The sequence below is a fragment of the Pristiophorus japonicus genome, chromosome 16 (assembly GCF_044704955.1).
Source record: "Pristiophorus japonicus isolate sPriJap1 chromosome 16, sPriJap1.hap1, whole genome shotgun sequence".
NCBI classification, from domain to species: domain Eukaryota; kingdom Metazoa; phylum Chordata; class Chondrichthyes; family Pristiophoridae; genus Pristiophorus; species Pristiophorus japonicus.
In genome coordinates this window covers 2635671-2651997 of record NC_091992.1, presented here as the reverse complement: position 1 = coordinate 2651997, position 16327 = coordinate 2635671, and the positions used below count along the sequence as shown (strand labels likewise).

Below are 16327 nucleotides of genomic sequence, written 5' to 3'. Positions count from 1 at the left end.
CTCTGATTCCCATTGACTTCAGTTTTACTAGGGCTCCTTGATGCCACATGCGGACAAATGTTACCTTGATGTCAAGGGCAGTCACTCTCACCTCACCTCTGGAATTCAGCTCTTTTGTCCATGTTTGGACTAAGGCTATAATGAGGTCTGAGCCGAGTGGTCCTGTTTAGACTGTTTACAATATACATAGATGACCTGGAAGAGCGGACAGAGTGTAGTGTAACAAAATTTGCAGATGACACAAAGATTAGTGGGAAAGCGGGTTGTGTAGAGGACACAGAGAGGCTGCAAAGAGATTTAGATAGGTTAAGCGAATGGGCTAAGGTTTGGCAGATGGAATACAATGTCGGAAAATGTGAGGTCATCCACCTTGGAAAAAAAAACAGTAAAAGGGAATATTATTTGAATGGGGAGAAATTACAACATGCTGCGGTGCAGAGGGACCTGGGGTCCTTGTGCATGAATCCCAAAAAGTTAGTTTGCAGGTGCAGCAGGTAATCAGGAAGGTGAATGGAATGTTGGTCTTCATTGCGAGAGGGATGGAGTACAAAAGCAGAGAGGTCCTGCTGCAACTGTACAGGGTATTGGTGAGGCCGCACCTGGAGTACTGCGTGCAGTTTTGGTCACCTTACTTAAGGAAGGATATACTAGCTTTGGAGGGGGTACAGAGACGATTCACTAGGCTGATTCCGGAGATGAGGGGGTTACCTTATGATGATAGATTGAGTAGACTGGGTCTTTACTCGTTGGAGTTCAGAAGGATGAGGGGTGATCTTATAGAAACATTTAAAATAATGAAAGGGATCGACAAGATAGAGGCAGAGAGGTTGTTTCCACTGGTCGGGGAGACTAGAACTAGGGGGCACAGCCTCAAAATACGGGGGAGCCAATTTAAAACCGAGTTGAGAAGGAATTTCTTCTCCCAGAGGGTTGTGAATCTGTGGAATTCTCTGCCCAAGGAAGCAGTTGAGGCTAGCTCATTGAATGTATTCAAATCACAGATAGATAGATTTTTAACCAATACGGGAATTAAGGGTTACGGGGAGCGGGCGGGTTAGTGGAGCTGAGTCCACGGCCAGATCAGCCATGATCTTGTTGAGTGGCGGAGCAGGCTCGAGGGGCTGGATGGCCTACTCCTGTTCCTAATTCTTATGTTCTTATGTTCTTATGGCGGAACCCAAACTGGGCATCGGTGAGCAGGTTGTTGGTGAGTAAGTGCCGCTCGATAGCACTGTCGATTAACTCGATCGAGTTATTTGAATTAACAGAGAATGTTGATGAGGATAGTACAGTTGACATACTGGACATGGACTTTCAAAAGGCATTTGACAAAGTACTGCATAATAGATTTGTAAGCAAAATTAAAGCCCATGGATTATAGAGACAGTGGCAGCATGGATACACTATTGATGAGGGTGAGAAAGCAGAGTGGTGGTGAACGGTTGTTCATACTGTGGGAGGTGTTCAGTGGTGTTCCCCAGAGATCGGTGTTTGGGCCAGTGATCTTTATGATGTATATTAAGGACCTGGACTTGAGTGCATAGGGCATCATTTCACATTTTGAAGATGATATGAAACTCAGGAATGTAGTAATCAACGCGGCGGATAGTAACAGACTTGAGGAGGACATGGACAGCCTGGTGAAATGGGCGGACACATGTAACGTTCACGATTGACTGCGCCGCTGCAGGTCTCATGCAGCCTGGGACTAGCTTTCCCAACGTTAAATTTTGCGCATGCGCGAAACTGAATGGGCCACGCTCCCCCAAAACAAGTTGGACACGTGGCAGATGAAATTTATTGCAGAGGAATGTGAAGTGATACATTTTGATGGGAAGAATGAGGGGAGGTAATAGGAACTAAATGGTACAATTTAAAGGGGCTGCGGGAAGAGCGGGACCTGGGCCAGGTTCCCAGGAAGCTGTGCTTTGTGCCGCGTGGCCCTGTTTAATGCAGCGCCTGCGCAGTGTTCACAATGTAAGGCCGGTGAGCGGCCCACGCAGAACCTTTCGCGGTACTGCACAGGGAACATCGGCCCGGGGTGTGTGCACAGAATCTTCGAAGGTGGCAGGACACGTTGAGAAGGCTGTTTTTAAAACGACGTTTACGGGATCCTTGGCCTTATGAATAGAGTACAAAAGCAAGGAAGTTAGGCTAAATCTTTCTAAACACTGGTTAGGGCCCCAGCTGGAGTATTGTGTTCAATTCTGGGCACCACAATTTAGGAAGGATGACAAGGCCTTAGCGGGTGCGGGGGAGATTTACGAGAATGCTGCCAGGGATGAGGCACCTCAGTTACGTAGAGAGACTGGAGAAGCTGGGGTTATTCTCCTTAGAGCAGTGAAGGTTAAGAGGGGATTTGATACAAGTGCTCAAAATTATGAATCGTAGTAAATAAGGAGAAACTGTTTCCAGTGGCAGGAGGGTCGGTAACCAGAGGACACAGGTTTAAGGTGATTGGCAAAAGAACCAGCGGGAACATAAAACATTTTTTTACTTAGCGAGTTGTTGTGATCTGGAATGCACTGCCAGAAAAGGCGGTGAAAGCAGATTCAATAGTAACTTTCAAAAGGGAATTGGATGAATATTGAAGGAAAAATTTACAGGGCTATGGGGAAAGAGCGGGAGTGGGACTACCAAAGATCTGGCATAAGCACGATGGGCCGAGTGGACTCCTGTGCTGTATTGTTCTATGTTTCTACCTTCAGGGTCTGTACCCCAGGGAGAGTCAGCACCTTCAGGGTCTGTACCCCAGGGAGAGTCAGCACCTTCATGGACTGTACCGCAGGGAGAGTCTGCACCTTCAGGGTCTGTACCCCAGGGAGAGTCAGCACCTTCAGGGTCTGTACCTCAGGGAGAGTCAGCACCTTCAGGGACTGTACCCCAGGGAGAGTCAGCACCTTCAGGGACTGTACCCCAGGGAGAGTCAGCACCTTCAGGGACTGTACCCCAGGGAGAGTCTGCACCTTCAGGGACTGTACCCCAGGGAGAGTCAGCACCTTCAGGGACTGTACCTCAGGGAGAGTCAGCACCTTCAGGGTCTGTACCCCAGGGAGAGTCAGCACCTTCAGGGACTGTACCCCAGGGAGAGTCAGCACCTTCAGAAGAGGGGAAAGAATTGATGTAAAATGGAGAAGAAAGAAAACCAGTTTGTGGGGAAATTCTTCTCAGGAAATGGAAAGAATGATACTTCATTGCAGGCTGGGACTTGCTGCAGTGTCTGCTTCAGTTTGGTGTTCGGGTTTGAGAGGCTCGGAATTGAAAGCTAGTTATTGTGTGATTTTGGGCCTGCCAACGAAAGGCCTGCATTTGTACCCACAGGGCAGTGTCCCTCCCTGTTCACTGGCATGTCCCAGCACACCTGGCAGGGGAGGCTACCTTCAACTTACTCTCAGGCAGAATTCCCCTGGGACTTGAAGATAATCCAATTTTCTTGTAGAACAGTGAGCCTTTAATAAGTCTTTATCCCCTCCCCCTCTGTATCAAAGTATTATAGATTCAGCACAACATGACAGCAGGGGGCTGTTAAATCATGTGGTCGGTGTGTGCGGATGGCTGCGGGGTTCGGGTGACTATAAACTTAGAAGGATGTGGAGTCTGTCCTTCCCACCCACTGTGCATGCTGTGCGTGAGATTGATGGATAAACCATTGACTCTAACCTGTGCAGCGGATTTTCAGTCCTGTCTTCATGTGTGGAGCCTCCATTAAATTGGTATGAGTGATGTTCTCGCTGAAATGTCAAATCTCTGCAAGATTCCTCTCTGCAAAGGGAATGGATGGCTTGAACCGATGTGTGTCTTATCTTGCCACGAAGTGCTTTACATATCGTGCATTACTTCGAAGTCCATTTGCTTTGTCAGGTGTTGATCTCAGCAGCCATTCTGGGACAACAATGAGAGCAATGTGGGCCAGCACACCAGGAGAACTCCCTGCTCCTCTTCAAATTAATGCCACCGAGTTTTTAACATCAACCTTATCAGAACAGACAGATGGTGTATACCACTCCTGTATTGTGTTTGCTATTTGCTGTTTGCTATTCCATGGTTCTACCCTTGGAGAGAGGTTGAGTTATAACAGTCAGGAAAACCAACAGGGAATAATTGAGATTGGTTTTGTGATCTGAAGCATGATTTGCACTGTGTGTAAAGCAGCGAACTGTACAGTCTGCCGAATGTTAATAGTGGGTGAGCTTCTACAGTCCATCACACTGGATAAAATGATCACTGAGAAATACATTGGGCTAATAACGACAGGTTAATGCAACAAACCTCGGAGATTTCTGAGGAAGTAATGGAGTGTATTGTGAAAGGAAATGCAGTGGATGCGGTGTATATGGATTTTCAACGCTTGTTTGATAAGTTGCTGAATCGGAGGCTCGATAAAATGAAAGCATGTGACAGCATGGATAGGAGGTTGGTTACGAACAGCGTCGTGGTTAATAAATGTTTTTAGACTGAAGGCTGTGTGCATGAGTCAGTGCTGCCACTCTTGCTCTCAATTGCGAGAATTTATCTGGACTTGGGGTCACAATGCCAGAATGTACAGACAAAGTCAAAATGAAGAACGTGGTTAATTGGAGAGAACTAAAGGTGACTTCGGTGGTTAACACTCACTTCTGAGTCAGAAGATTGTGCGTATACGTCCCACTTGAGCACATATCCGAGGCTGAAGCTTCAGTGCAATAGTGGGGGAGTGCTGCACTGTCAGATGTGCCTGCGAGGCATGACCCTGTTGTGACCACTCCCCTGTCCGCCGTGACCCCGCCCCTGCTCGCCGCAATCCCGCCCCCAGCACTTGTTACTTTTGACTTTACCTCAAACATGCAACCCGCACCTAGAATATCTATCCATGTAACTGGTACTCGTAACTGAATTAACTCCTAGAAGTTAAAAGTAGCTGGAAGTGTATCCGTATTTACAAGGGTCCCCAGGAGACTGTCAGAAATTACACAATCTCCCCGAGAGTGTGTCAGTATTTACAGGGGGTCCCCCGGGAGTGTGTCGGTATTTACAGGGGATCCCCCGGGAATGTGTCGGTATTTACAGGGGGGCCCCGGGAGTGTGTCAGGATTTACAGGGGGTCCCTGGGAGTGTGTCAATATTTACAGGGGGTCCCCGGGAGTGGGTCGGTATTTACAGGGGGTCCCCCGGGAGTGTGTCAGTATTTACAGGGGGGCCCCGGGAGTGTGTCAGGATTTACAGGGGGTCTCCGGGAGCGTGTCAGTATTTACAGGAGGTCCCGGGAGTGTGTCAGTATTTACAAGGGATCCCTGGGAGTGTGTCTGTATTTACAATGGGTCCCCAGGAGTGTGTCTGTATTTAGAGGGTGTCCCTGGGAGTGTGTCTGTATTTAGAGGGTGTCCCTGGGAGTGTGTCAGTATTTACAGGGGGTCCCCGAGAGTGTCAGTATTTAGAGAGAGTCCCCGGGAGCGTGTCAGTATTTACAGGAGATCCCCGAGAGTGTGTCAGTATTTACAGGGGGTCCCCGGGAGCGTGTCAGTATTTACAGGAGATCCCCGAGAGTGTGTCAGTATTTACAGGGGGTCCCCGGGAGTGTGTCAGTATTTACAGGGAGTGTGTCGGTGTTTGCAGGCGGTCCCCGAGAGTGTGTCAGTATTTAGAGAGGGTCCCCAGGAATGTGTCATTATTTACAGGGGGTCCCCGAGAATCTCAGTATTTAGAGAGGCTCCCCAGGTGCGTGATAGTATTTATAGAGGGTCCCCAGGAGCGTGTCAGTATTTACAGGGGGTCCCCGGATGTGTGTCAGTATTTACTGGGAGTCCCCGAGAGTGTGTCAGTATTTACAGGGGGTCCCCGAGAGTGTGTCAGTATTTACAGGGGGTCCCCGGGAGTGTCAGTAGTTACAGGGGCTCCCCGGGATTGTCAGTATTTACAGGGGCTCCCTGGGAGTGTGTCAGTATTTACAGGGGGTCCCCGAGAGTGTCAGTATTTACAGGGGGTCCCCAAGAGTGTCAGTATTTACAGGGGGTCCCCGGGAGCATGTCAGTATTTACAGGTGGTCCCCGGGAGTGTCTGTATTTACAGGGGGTCCCCGGATATGTGTCAGTATTTACAGGGGGTCCCCGGGAGTGTCAGTAGTTACAGGGGCTCCCCGGGATTGTCAGTATTTACAGGAGCTCCCCGGGAGAGTGTCAGTATTTACAGGGGGTCCCCGGGAGTGTGTCAGCATTTACAGGGGGTCCCCGGGAGTGTGTCAGTATTTACAGGGGGTCCCCGAGAGTGTCAGTATTTACAGTGGGTCCCCGGGAGTGTGTCAGTATTTACAGGGGGTCCCCGGGAGTGTGTCAGTATTTACAGGGGCTCCCTGGGAGTGTGTCAATATTTACAGGGGGTCCCCGGGAGTGTGTCAGTATTTACAGGGGGTCCCCGGGAGTGTGTCAGTATTTACAGTGGGTCCCCGGGAGTGTGTCAGTATTTACAGGGGGTCCCCGGGAGTGTGTCAGTATTTACAGGGGCTCCCTGGGAGTGTGTCAATATTTACAGGGGGTCCCCGGGAGTGTGTCAGTATTTACAGGGGCTCCCTGGGAGTGTGTCAGTATTTACAGTGGGTCCCCGGGAGTGTGTCAGTATTTACCGGGGGTCCCCGGGAGTGTGTCAGTATTTACAGGGGGTCCCCGGGAGTGTGTCAGTATTTACAGGGGGTCCCTGAGAGTGTGTCAGTATTTACAGTGGATCCCCGGGAGTGTGTCAGTATTTACAGGGGGTCCCCGGGAGTGTCAGTATTTACAGGGGGTCCCCGGGAGTGTCAGTATTTACAGGGGGTCCCCGGGAGTGTCAGTATTTACAGGGGGTCCCCGGGAATGTCAGTATTTACAGGGGTTCCCCGGGAGTGTCAGTATTTACAGGGGGTCCCCGGGAGTGTGTCAGTATTTACAGGGGCTCACTGGGAGCGTGTCAGTATTTACAGGGGCTCCCCGGGAGTGTGTCAGTATTTACAGTGGGTCCCCGGGAGTGTCAGCATTTACAGGGGGTCCCCGGGAGTGTCAGTATTTACAGGGGGTCCCTGGGAGTGTGTCAGTATTTACAGTGGGTCCCCGGGAGTGTCAGTATTTACAGGGGGTCCCCGGGAGTGTCAGTATTTACAAGGGGTCCCCGGGAGTGTGTCAGTATTTACAGTGGGTCCCCGGGAGTGTGTCAGTATTTACAGGGGGTCCCCGGGAGTGTCAGTATTTACAGGGGGTCCCCGGGAGTGTCAGTATTTACAGGGGGTCCCCGGGAGTGTCAGTATTTACAGGGGGTCCCCGGGAGTGTCAGTATTTACAGGGGGTCCCCGGGAGTGTCAGTATTTACAGGGGGTCCCCGGGAGTGTCAGTATTTACAGGGGCTCCCCGGGAGTGTCAGTATTTACAGGGGGTCCCCGGGAGTGTCAGTATTTACAGGGGGTCCCCGGGAGTGTCAGTATTTACAGGGGGTCCCCGGGAGTGTCAGTATTTACAGGGGGTCCCCAGGAGTGTCAGTATTTACAGGGGGTCCCCGGGAGTGTCAGTATTTACAGGGGGTCCCCGGGAGTGTCAGTATTTACAGGGGCTCCCCAGGAGTGTCAGTATTTACAGGGGCTCCCCGGGAGTGTCAGTATTTACAGGGGGTCCCCGGGAGTGTCAGTATTTACAGGGGCTCCCCGGGAGTGTCAGTATTTACAGGGGGTCCCCGGGAGTGTCAGTATTTACAGGGGGTCCCCGGGAGTGTCAGTATTTACAGGGGGTCCCCGGGAGTGTCAGTATTTACAGGGAATGTGTGGGTGTTTGCAGGGAACATTCCCTCACACACAAACTTAGAGAACGCCTGTGCTCTAGTGCAACCTCATCAACTGATTCCGATGCATCAGGAGCGGGAGGGACCGCCGACCCTTGAAGGAAGTGTATTTTCATAGAAGCGCTTTATTTGCAGGATCACGATGGGATAAAAAGCATTGGGTAACTGTTAAATACTGTGTGAATATTAATTGGAACGGGTGTGTCAAAGCTCCAAGTCACAACACCTGCATCTGTTTCTTTTTTCCTAATTGGGTAGTCGTTTGAGACTGAAATCCGGAACTGTTCCTGCGCTGACTTAATAAAAACATCATCTGTTTTTCTAGTTCCGAATGAATGTTTTATTATTAACAATGTCTTTACATCCTAAAACACTTTGCTGAGCATCGCTTTCTTCTCCCCAGTGACCTAACCTTTGCCTCTTGTTTTTTTCGGTTGAATTTCCTCTCCTCAGAATTGCCATCGATGTGTGGGCTATGCTGGCAGAGTTCTGCAACATTTTCACAGCTGTCAACCAGTCCGAGGTACCGCTGTACAAGGACCGGGATGAGGACCTCACCCTGCTTGTTCTGGAGGAGGACAAGATCCTCTCAGGCTTTGTTCCTCTCCTGGCTGCCCCTCAGGATCCATGCTACGTGGAGACAGCCGCAGATAAGGTCAGCCGGGGGGCACTCTCTAAACTCTTGTTCCTGGGAAGGCTTTTTTTAAACTGAATGTGATTAAGTCAGTGAGGGTGTAAAGGGAAAACCGTGACCTCAGCATCTGACATCTGCCTCTGCTGCACCAGTGTCATGAAAAGCACCTCTTCCTGTAGCGTGTGCTCTGTGGCATGCTTTTGTATACACTTTGTCCCCTCCCTTGTCTAAACAGCTTGTGTTGGCCACCCCTTCAAGAATCCAAACGGAGGACACCAGATCCTGCCATGCACTCTGCACTGGGCAGCCGTCCAGCTGTCTCGGGCTGATAACACAGTTCCAGAAATTGATTTCAAAGAGGCTATGGGCCGAACCCCAACCTCTGCTCGTACTCACTCCCACCCCCTAAACACTGGTGATTTTTGCAGTCGAATTTGATGCACTATTTAAAGTGACTGTGCAAAGTCAGACTGCAGGAAGGGCCCCAAACACAGCCACGTGCACTGATTGCGTTAGCTGTGCTGTCTCGCTGACCCTTCAGCCCGCTACAGCCCAGTTTACTCGCTTGGGTCTGCTGTCGGACACGTGCATTAATCAACGGCCCCTTCCTGTTCAGCGGGGCAGAAATTCATTTGTGATACAACCAGGTCAATCTGGGGACCCTCTGAATGCTCAGAGTCTGATTCAAAGCAAAGTCCTTTCATAAACAGAAAACACACAGCAGGTCAGTCAGGTTCTGTGGAGAGAACAGACTTAAGGAGCACATAGAGAGACTGCTGAATACGAAACTCGGAAATGTAGTAAACAATGAGGTGGATAGTAATCGACTCCAGGAGGACATGGACAGGCGGGTGCAGTGGGCAGACACAGAGCAGATGGAATTCAATGCAGAGAAATGTGAAGTGATACGTTCTGCTAGAAAGAATGAGGAATGGTAAGATGAGCTAAAGGGTGCAATGTTAAAGCGGGTGCAGGAACAGAGGCCTGGAGGTGTATGCACACAAGTCTTTGAAGGTGGCAGGACAATTTGGGAAGGCTGTTAAAAATGCATATGGGATCCTGGGCTTTATAAATAGAGACACAGAGTACAGAAGCAAGGAGGTTATGCCAAACCTTTAAATCACTGGTTAGGCCCAAGCTGGAGTATTGTGGCTAATTCTGGAAGGATGTCAGGGGTGCAGAGGAGATTTACTAGAATGGTAGCAGGGATCAAAGACTCATGTGGAGAGACGAGAGAAGCTGGCACTTTTATCCTTGGAGCAGATTTGATCGAGGTGTTCAAAATCAGGAAGGTTTTTGATGGAGTAAACGAGGAGAAACTTTCCAGTGGCAGGACAGTCGGTAACCAGAGGTCATAGATTTAAGGTCATTGGCAAACAAACCGGAGGCAACATGAGGAAAACAAAATTACTCAGCGAATTGTTGTGATCGGGAACGCGCTGCCTGAAAGGGCGGTGGGAGCAGATTAAATCGTAACTTTCAAACCGGGAATTGGATAAGTACTTGAAATCGAAAAATTTGCAGAGCTGTGGGGAAAGAGCGGGGGAGTGGGACTGATTGGATCACTCTGCCAAAGAGCCGGTACAGGCTCGATGGGCCGAATGGCCCCTTCTGTGCTGCATCATTCTGTGATTCTATGAACAGTGATGTTCCAAGAGGCATATTAAATCAGAAACAGGGGGAGTGGGAAATATATATATAAAAAATCAGACAAACTCAGAGTGATGCAAAAGATCATGTGGCATAACTGGTTAAGGCAATCATTGTCGGAGCCATACAGGCCCTGATACATGCTCGATACATGCTCAAGTACTGAGCTAGGATGTTGGTGCAATGTTACAATTAACCACGGGTCCTTGGGCTGGAGAGGAAAGGTCAGCGAGGGACCCTGGTCACTATCCAGCCACACCTCTCAGTATGTCGCTGTTTACAACCTATATCAATGACTTAGATGAAGGGTCCAAGTGTAATGTATCCAAGTTTGCTGATGATACAAAGCTAGGTGGGAAAGATAGCTGTGAGGAGGACACAGAGCCTGCAAATGGATATAGACGGGTTAAGTGAGTGGGCAATAAGGTGGCAGATGGAGTATAATGTTGGGAAATGTGAGGTTGGTCACTTTGGGAGGAAGAATAGAAAAACAGAATTTTTTAAACTATTAAATGTTGGTGTTCAGAGAGATTTAAGTGTCCTCATACAGGAAACACAAAGTTAGCATGCAGGTACAGCAAGCAATTAACAAGGCATGTTGGCCTTTATTGCAACGGGAGTGGAGTACAAGAATAAGGAAGTTTTGCTACAATTGTACAGAAACATAGAAACTAGGTGCAGGAGCAGACCATTCGGCCCTTCGAGCCTGCACCGCGATTCAATGTGATCATGGCTGATCATTCAACCTCAGTACCCCATTCCTGCTTTCTCTCCATACCCCTTGACCCCTTTGGCCATAAGGGCCATATCTAACTTCCTTTTGAATATATCTAACGAACTGGCTTCAACAACTTGCTGCGCTGGAGAATGCCACAGGTTAACCACTCTCTGAGTGAAGAAGTTTCTCCTCAACTCGGTCCTAAATGGCTTACATCTTATTCTTAGGTTGTGTCCCCTGGTTCTGGAACTCCCCAGCAACAGGAACATTCTTCCTGCCTCTATCTAACCTGTCCAATCCCGTCAGCATTTTATATGTTTCTATGAGATCCCCTCTCATTCTTCTAAACTCCAGTGGATACAAACCCAGTTGATCCAGTCTTTCCTCATATGTCAGTCCTGCCTTCCCGGGAATCAGTCTGGTGAACCTTCGCTGTACTCCCTCAATAGCAAGAACGTCCTTCCTCAGATTAGGAGACCAAAACTGAACACAATATTCCAGGTGAGGCCTCACCAATGCCCTGTACAACTGCAGTAAGACCTCCCTGCTCCTATGCTCAAATCCCCTAGCTATGAAGGCCAACATGCCATTTGCCTTCTTCACCACCTGCTGTACCTGCATGCCAACCTTCAATGACTGATGTACCATGACATCCAGGTCTCATTGCACCTCCCTTTTTCTTAATCTGTCACCATTCAGATAATATTCTGTCTTCCTGTTTTTGCCACCAAAGTGGATAACCTCACATTTATCCACGTTATACTGCATCTGCCATGCATTTTCCCACTCACCTAACCTGTCCAAGTCATACTGCAGCCTCTTAGCATCCTCTTCACAGCTCACACCCAGCTTAGTGTCATCTGCAAACTTGGAGATATTATATTCAATTCCTTCATCTAAATCATTGATGTATTTAATAAATAGCTGGGGTTCCAGCACTGAGCCCTGCGGCACCCCACTAGTCACTTTCTGCCATTCTGAAAAGGACCGGTTTATTCCAACTCTTCTGCTTCCTGTCAGCCAACCAATTTTCTATCCACGTCAATACATTACCCCCAATACCATGTGCTTTAATTTTGCACACTAATCTCTTGTGTGGGACCTTGTCACAAGCCTTTTGAAAGTCCAAATACATCACATCCACTGGTTCTCCCTTGTCCACTCTACTAGTTACATCCTCAAAAAATTCTGGTAAATTTGTCAAGCATGATTTCCCTTTCATAAATCCATGCTGACTTGGACCGATCCTGTCACTGCTTTCCAAATGCGCTGCTATTTTATCTTTAATAATTGATTCCAAAATTTTCCCCACCACCGATGTCAGGCTAACCGGTCTATAATTCCCTGTTTTCTCTCTCCCTCCTTTTTAAAAAAGTGGTGCTACATTGGCTACCCTCCAGCCCATAGGGACTGATCCAGAGTCAATAGAATGTTGTAAAATGATGACCAATGCATCCACTATTTCTAGCGCCATTTCCTTAAGTACTCTGGGATGCAGCCTATCAGGCCCTGGGGATTTATCGGCCTTCAATCCCACCAATTTCCCTAACAATTTCCTGACTAATACACGATCTTGGTGAGACCATACCTGGAGTACTGTGCACAATTTTGGTCTCCTTATCTGAGGAAGGATATACTTGCCTGAGAGGGGGTGCAACGGAGGTTCGCTAAATTGATCCCTGGGATGGGAGGGTTGTCCTCTGAGAAGAGATTGTGTAGAATGGGCCGATACTCTCTGCCGTTTATAAGAATGAGAGATGATCTCATTGAAACATACAAGATGCTGAGAGGTTGTTTCCCCAGGCTGGAGAGCCTAGAACTAGGGGGCACAGTCTCAGGATAAGGGCTCGGCCATTTAAGACTGAGGTGAGGAATACTTCACTCAGAGGGATATGAATCTTTGGAATTCTCTTTCCCAAAGAGCTGTGGATGCTGAATAGTGGAATACATTCAAGGCTGAGATCGCTAGAACCCTAGGGGAATTGAGGGTTATGGGGATCGGGCAGGAAAGTGTTGAGGTAGAAGATCAGCCATGATCTCATTGAATGGCGGAGCAGGCTCGAGGGGCCATTTGGCCTACTCCTGCTCCTAAGTCTTATGTTCTTATGTGAAGTGAGGACAGATTCAGCTTGACTTTGATGCCCCCATCATGGAATGGCGTGCCAACACTCACTGGTTACTTCGGTGATGTGCCAAAAGGGCACTTGTGCGACCCATACCTGCGAAGGAGTCTGTTTCTTCAAGAGAGGCGAGGGGAAAATTAGTGAGGGAGAGAAAGAAAGTGCTGACCTTTCACTCTCAGCAATAATCATCTTGCAGTATATATTCCAGAGCCTGCCTGGAGCAAGAACGAAAAATATGTGTCAGCCCTGAGTAGTCAGTTATTTTGGCATGGATGTGATGCAGAACAAGACTGATACAAGTCTGGTGTGGAATGATCTCCTCTTTGTGGAAAAGTTCGCTGATGATTCGTAGAATGAATTACAATGTCTGTCATACCATCTAAGTGAAGTATTGCGGGCCTGCAGGTGTGCAGCAGTAATTCTCATCCCATCAAGGTTGGTAGTGTTTGATTACAGGTCAACCCCCCTCAGATCTGGCTTCTTCTGAAGCTGCCCTCTACAAAATGTAAAAATATACAGAAGCCAAATCAACAAGCAGTAACAGAGCCATAGAGCATTGCCACGCATCATAATGCTACGAACTGAACTTGGCAAGGATACAAAGCATTGACTTGAATGTTCGATGATTGATTCCAGAAAATAACTCAGCTTGTATTTTCTTTTAAAGTCTCCCAGTTTCCTTTTGTGACGGAAGAGTGCCACCTGCTTTTGTCGTTGTGCAATGGGCATGGTGATAATCAGCACACATCAATAGCGGAGTGCCAGTTGTCCCAAACCCCCCCTGTACAGACAGAAATGGTGGCAGAGGGGCTTCTCTAATGACTCTCAGTAATTGCAGCGCCTGGTCTGGTACACAGCCTTCGAGACGAAACAACCGTGGTCCAATTCTCTCTGGCTCAATTAAATGCCCTCAGCTGAGGGAGCAGTGGGGGCACTAAAACCAACCTCTGAGCTGCTGGAATCATTCAGCCAGGCGAGCAGTCTTGATTGCTGTCTTGTGACGGCTGGAAAGTGCGCGCGTGTGTGTGTGTGCGCGTGTGTGTGTGTGCGCGTGTGTGTGCGCGGTGCGCGCGCGTGTGTGTGCGCGCGCGTGTGTGTGTGTGTGTGTGTGTGTGTGTGTGTACATTCTGTTGGCACCCTGTCTGGGTTCACACATGAAGAAGGAACACCTGTGGAACGGTTCCCCAGCAAGACTCCACGCCTTTCGGAGAGCGTAAAGTGGGAAATAAGTTGGCACGGTGTTTTCTCTCTGAGCCGAATAGAAACAGATACCGGGCCTTTATTGGAAGTTTGGAAATTTGTGGAGCTTTCTCCTACACACTGAGGTGGGAGCTTCAGTTGTTTAGAATCATTCATCTTTAATCAAATTCGCACACTGTCAAGTTCCAAAAGTTGGTGTGATTATAAGAAAGTATTTGGGGTGTGCTGGAAGACATTTCCCAGGAGAATGAGTGGCTCATTTGCACTGTGTGGTGCGCTTACTTTGAACGTCATTGCATGAACGAATGGCACAAAGAGCAATGCCCCTCCCTCCCCACCTGATGAACCTTCCACACCTTCAGCTGGAAATGTCTGTGGCTGTGACACCTGTGCAGTATGACCAGGCCACCACAGCAGCCGCCATCATGGAGGGTCCGCGGACACAGACCGTCAAACTGGCGCGGGTTACCAAAGTTCCTGGAAGGACTGGCTCTCGGACAGTGTACTCAGGTCCGTGTGGAATTTATGGATGATAGCAACCGATCCATCATCTGAAACGTGAAGGGACCAGTCCGCGAAGGAGACATGCTTACACTTTTAGGGTCTGAGCGTGAAGCAAGAAGGTTACGATAACATATCTACAAAACTGATGCAACTGAAGCCCCCATCTAAATAACTAGTTACGGACATTTACAAAAACAATTTTTTTTGACAAAATGGAAAATAAATTTCTTCGATAAATGTGAAAATAAAAACAGGAAATGTGTAGGTTGAGAATGATAGATTGAAGTGCTGGCAGGTCCCCCCTGCACCGATGTGATGTGATGTGACAGTGACAGTTGCCAAGCGAGCTGGCCATCAAAAACCATCTATTAATTTTTACACTGATTATTGTGTCCCACTGCTACACCATGAAGCCTCGACCACACTACAGTGGGTGTGAACTGTACAATCTCGTGTTCGTGTGGGAGTTTGAGCCTCTAGTTAAAAGCTGTAGACATTTGTAGCTATGTGCATCCATCTCAACAGCTTGATAGTGACATAGCTGGAAAACAGAAATCCCGTAACGAAAATGTCAAGTGTTTATAGTGATGAAGGGCCGGTGCGCTATAAATGCACACACTGCTTGAAGCACAATGCACATCTTCCTGACCTATCTTTATGGGCAGCAAGTGTCACCTTGTGTCAGTTGGTAGCAGCCTCGGCTTTGCATTAGAAAGCTGTGGGTTGAAGCCTCACTTCAGGACTTGAGCACATAATCAAACATGACACTTGAGTACAGTACTGAAGGAGGGCTGCAGCATCAGATGAGATGTTCTATTAAGGTCATGTCTGCTTGTTCCAGTGGTTCAGGGGCGAGTAAAAGATCCCATGGCACAAATTAAAGAGGGAGCAAGGAATTCTCCTTGTGGCCTGCCCAATATCCCTCCCTCAACCAATAGCACCAATACATACATTAACTGCAAATTGATCTCATTGCTGTTTGCTCTGTGCAAAGTGCATGTGGCATTTGCCAACATAAGTCACTGTACATTCACATTCATTCCGTGCATGTGAAGTGCTCTGAGATGCTTTGAGAGATGTGGTCAGGTATAAATGCGTGGTTCCTTCTGTTTGAGGTTTATTGCTGAGTGTAGCCTGTGTGAGTGGCTGTGCCCTCTGCGCATGGGTGCAGCAGGTGTGCACACAACAGCGCCAGTCCTGCTCTCCGTTGCCATGCTAACGAGTGTATTGCCGGAGGAAATTAAGCTTGTTCGGGCAACAACAACAACTTTTATTTATATAGCGCCTTCAACGTAATAAAACGTCCCAAGGTGCTTCACAGCAGTGTTATAAGACAAAACACAACATTATGGCAGTGAGTAGAGGCACCATGGTGACAAGGTGTTACCGACTGTTTCTATTAAAGAAAGCAAGTCCCTCTTTCATTTGTGATTTCAGTAGGAAGGTGAAACTATTTCACAAAAGTTCAGACAGCTTGTTTGCAGTATGTGCTTTCCCCAGGGGCGGTCGTGCGTGCCCCAGCGGGCAAGCGTGCACACGCGTTCTTTTGAGTGCAGGTTTTTGCAACACAGATTGTACACAGACAGTGCAGTCAGTGGAACTTGCAATATTAGTGCTACCTTGGGTGCACTGCAGGAAATGCGAGGTGTAGGGGTGCATTAACTGTCTCTTGTTTACTTGCTGCCTGCGTTGGAGCAGTTTTGGTGTATAGACCATATATGTTGG

General features: G+C 48.4%; 1 protein-coding gene and 1 pseudogene across 2 annotated transcripts in view; both read left to right on the top strand.

Moving 5' to 3' along the window:
• smg6 (SMG6 nonsense mediated mRNA decay factor) overlaps positions 1 to 16327 on the top strand; it is a 422171-nt gene that overhangs the window by 208589 nt on the left and 197255 nt on the right. For both annotated transcript variants that reach the window (XM_070856878.1, XM_070856877.1), the window contains exon 10: positions 8227 to 8428. In XM_070856878.1, coding sequence (XP_070712979.1) covers positions 8227 to 8428 — 202 coding nt within the window. The remainder of the gene's footprint in view (positions 1 to 8226; positions 8429 to 16327) is intronic.
• LOC139226937 (small ribosomal subunit protein eS28 pseudogene) lies at positions 14516 to 14731 on the top strand (annotated as a pseudogene).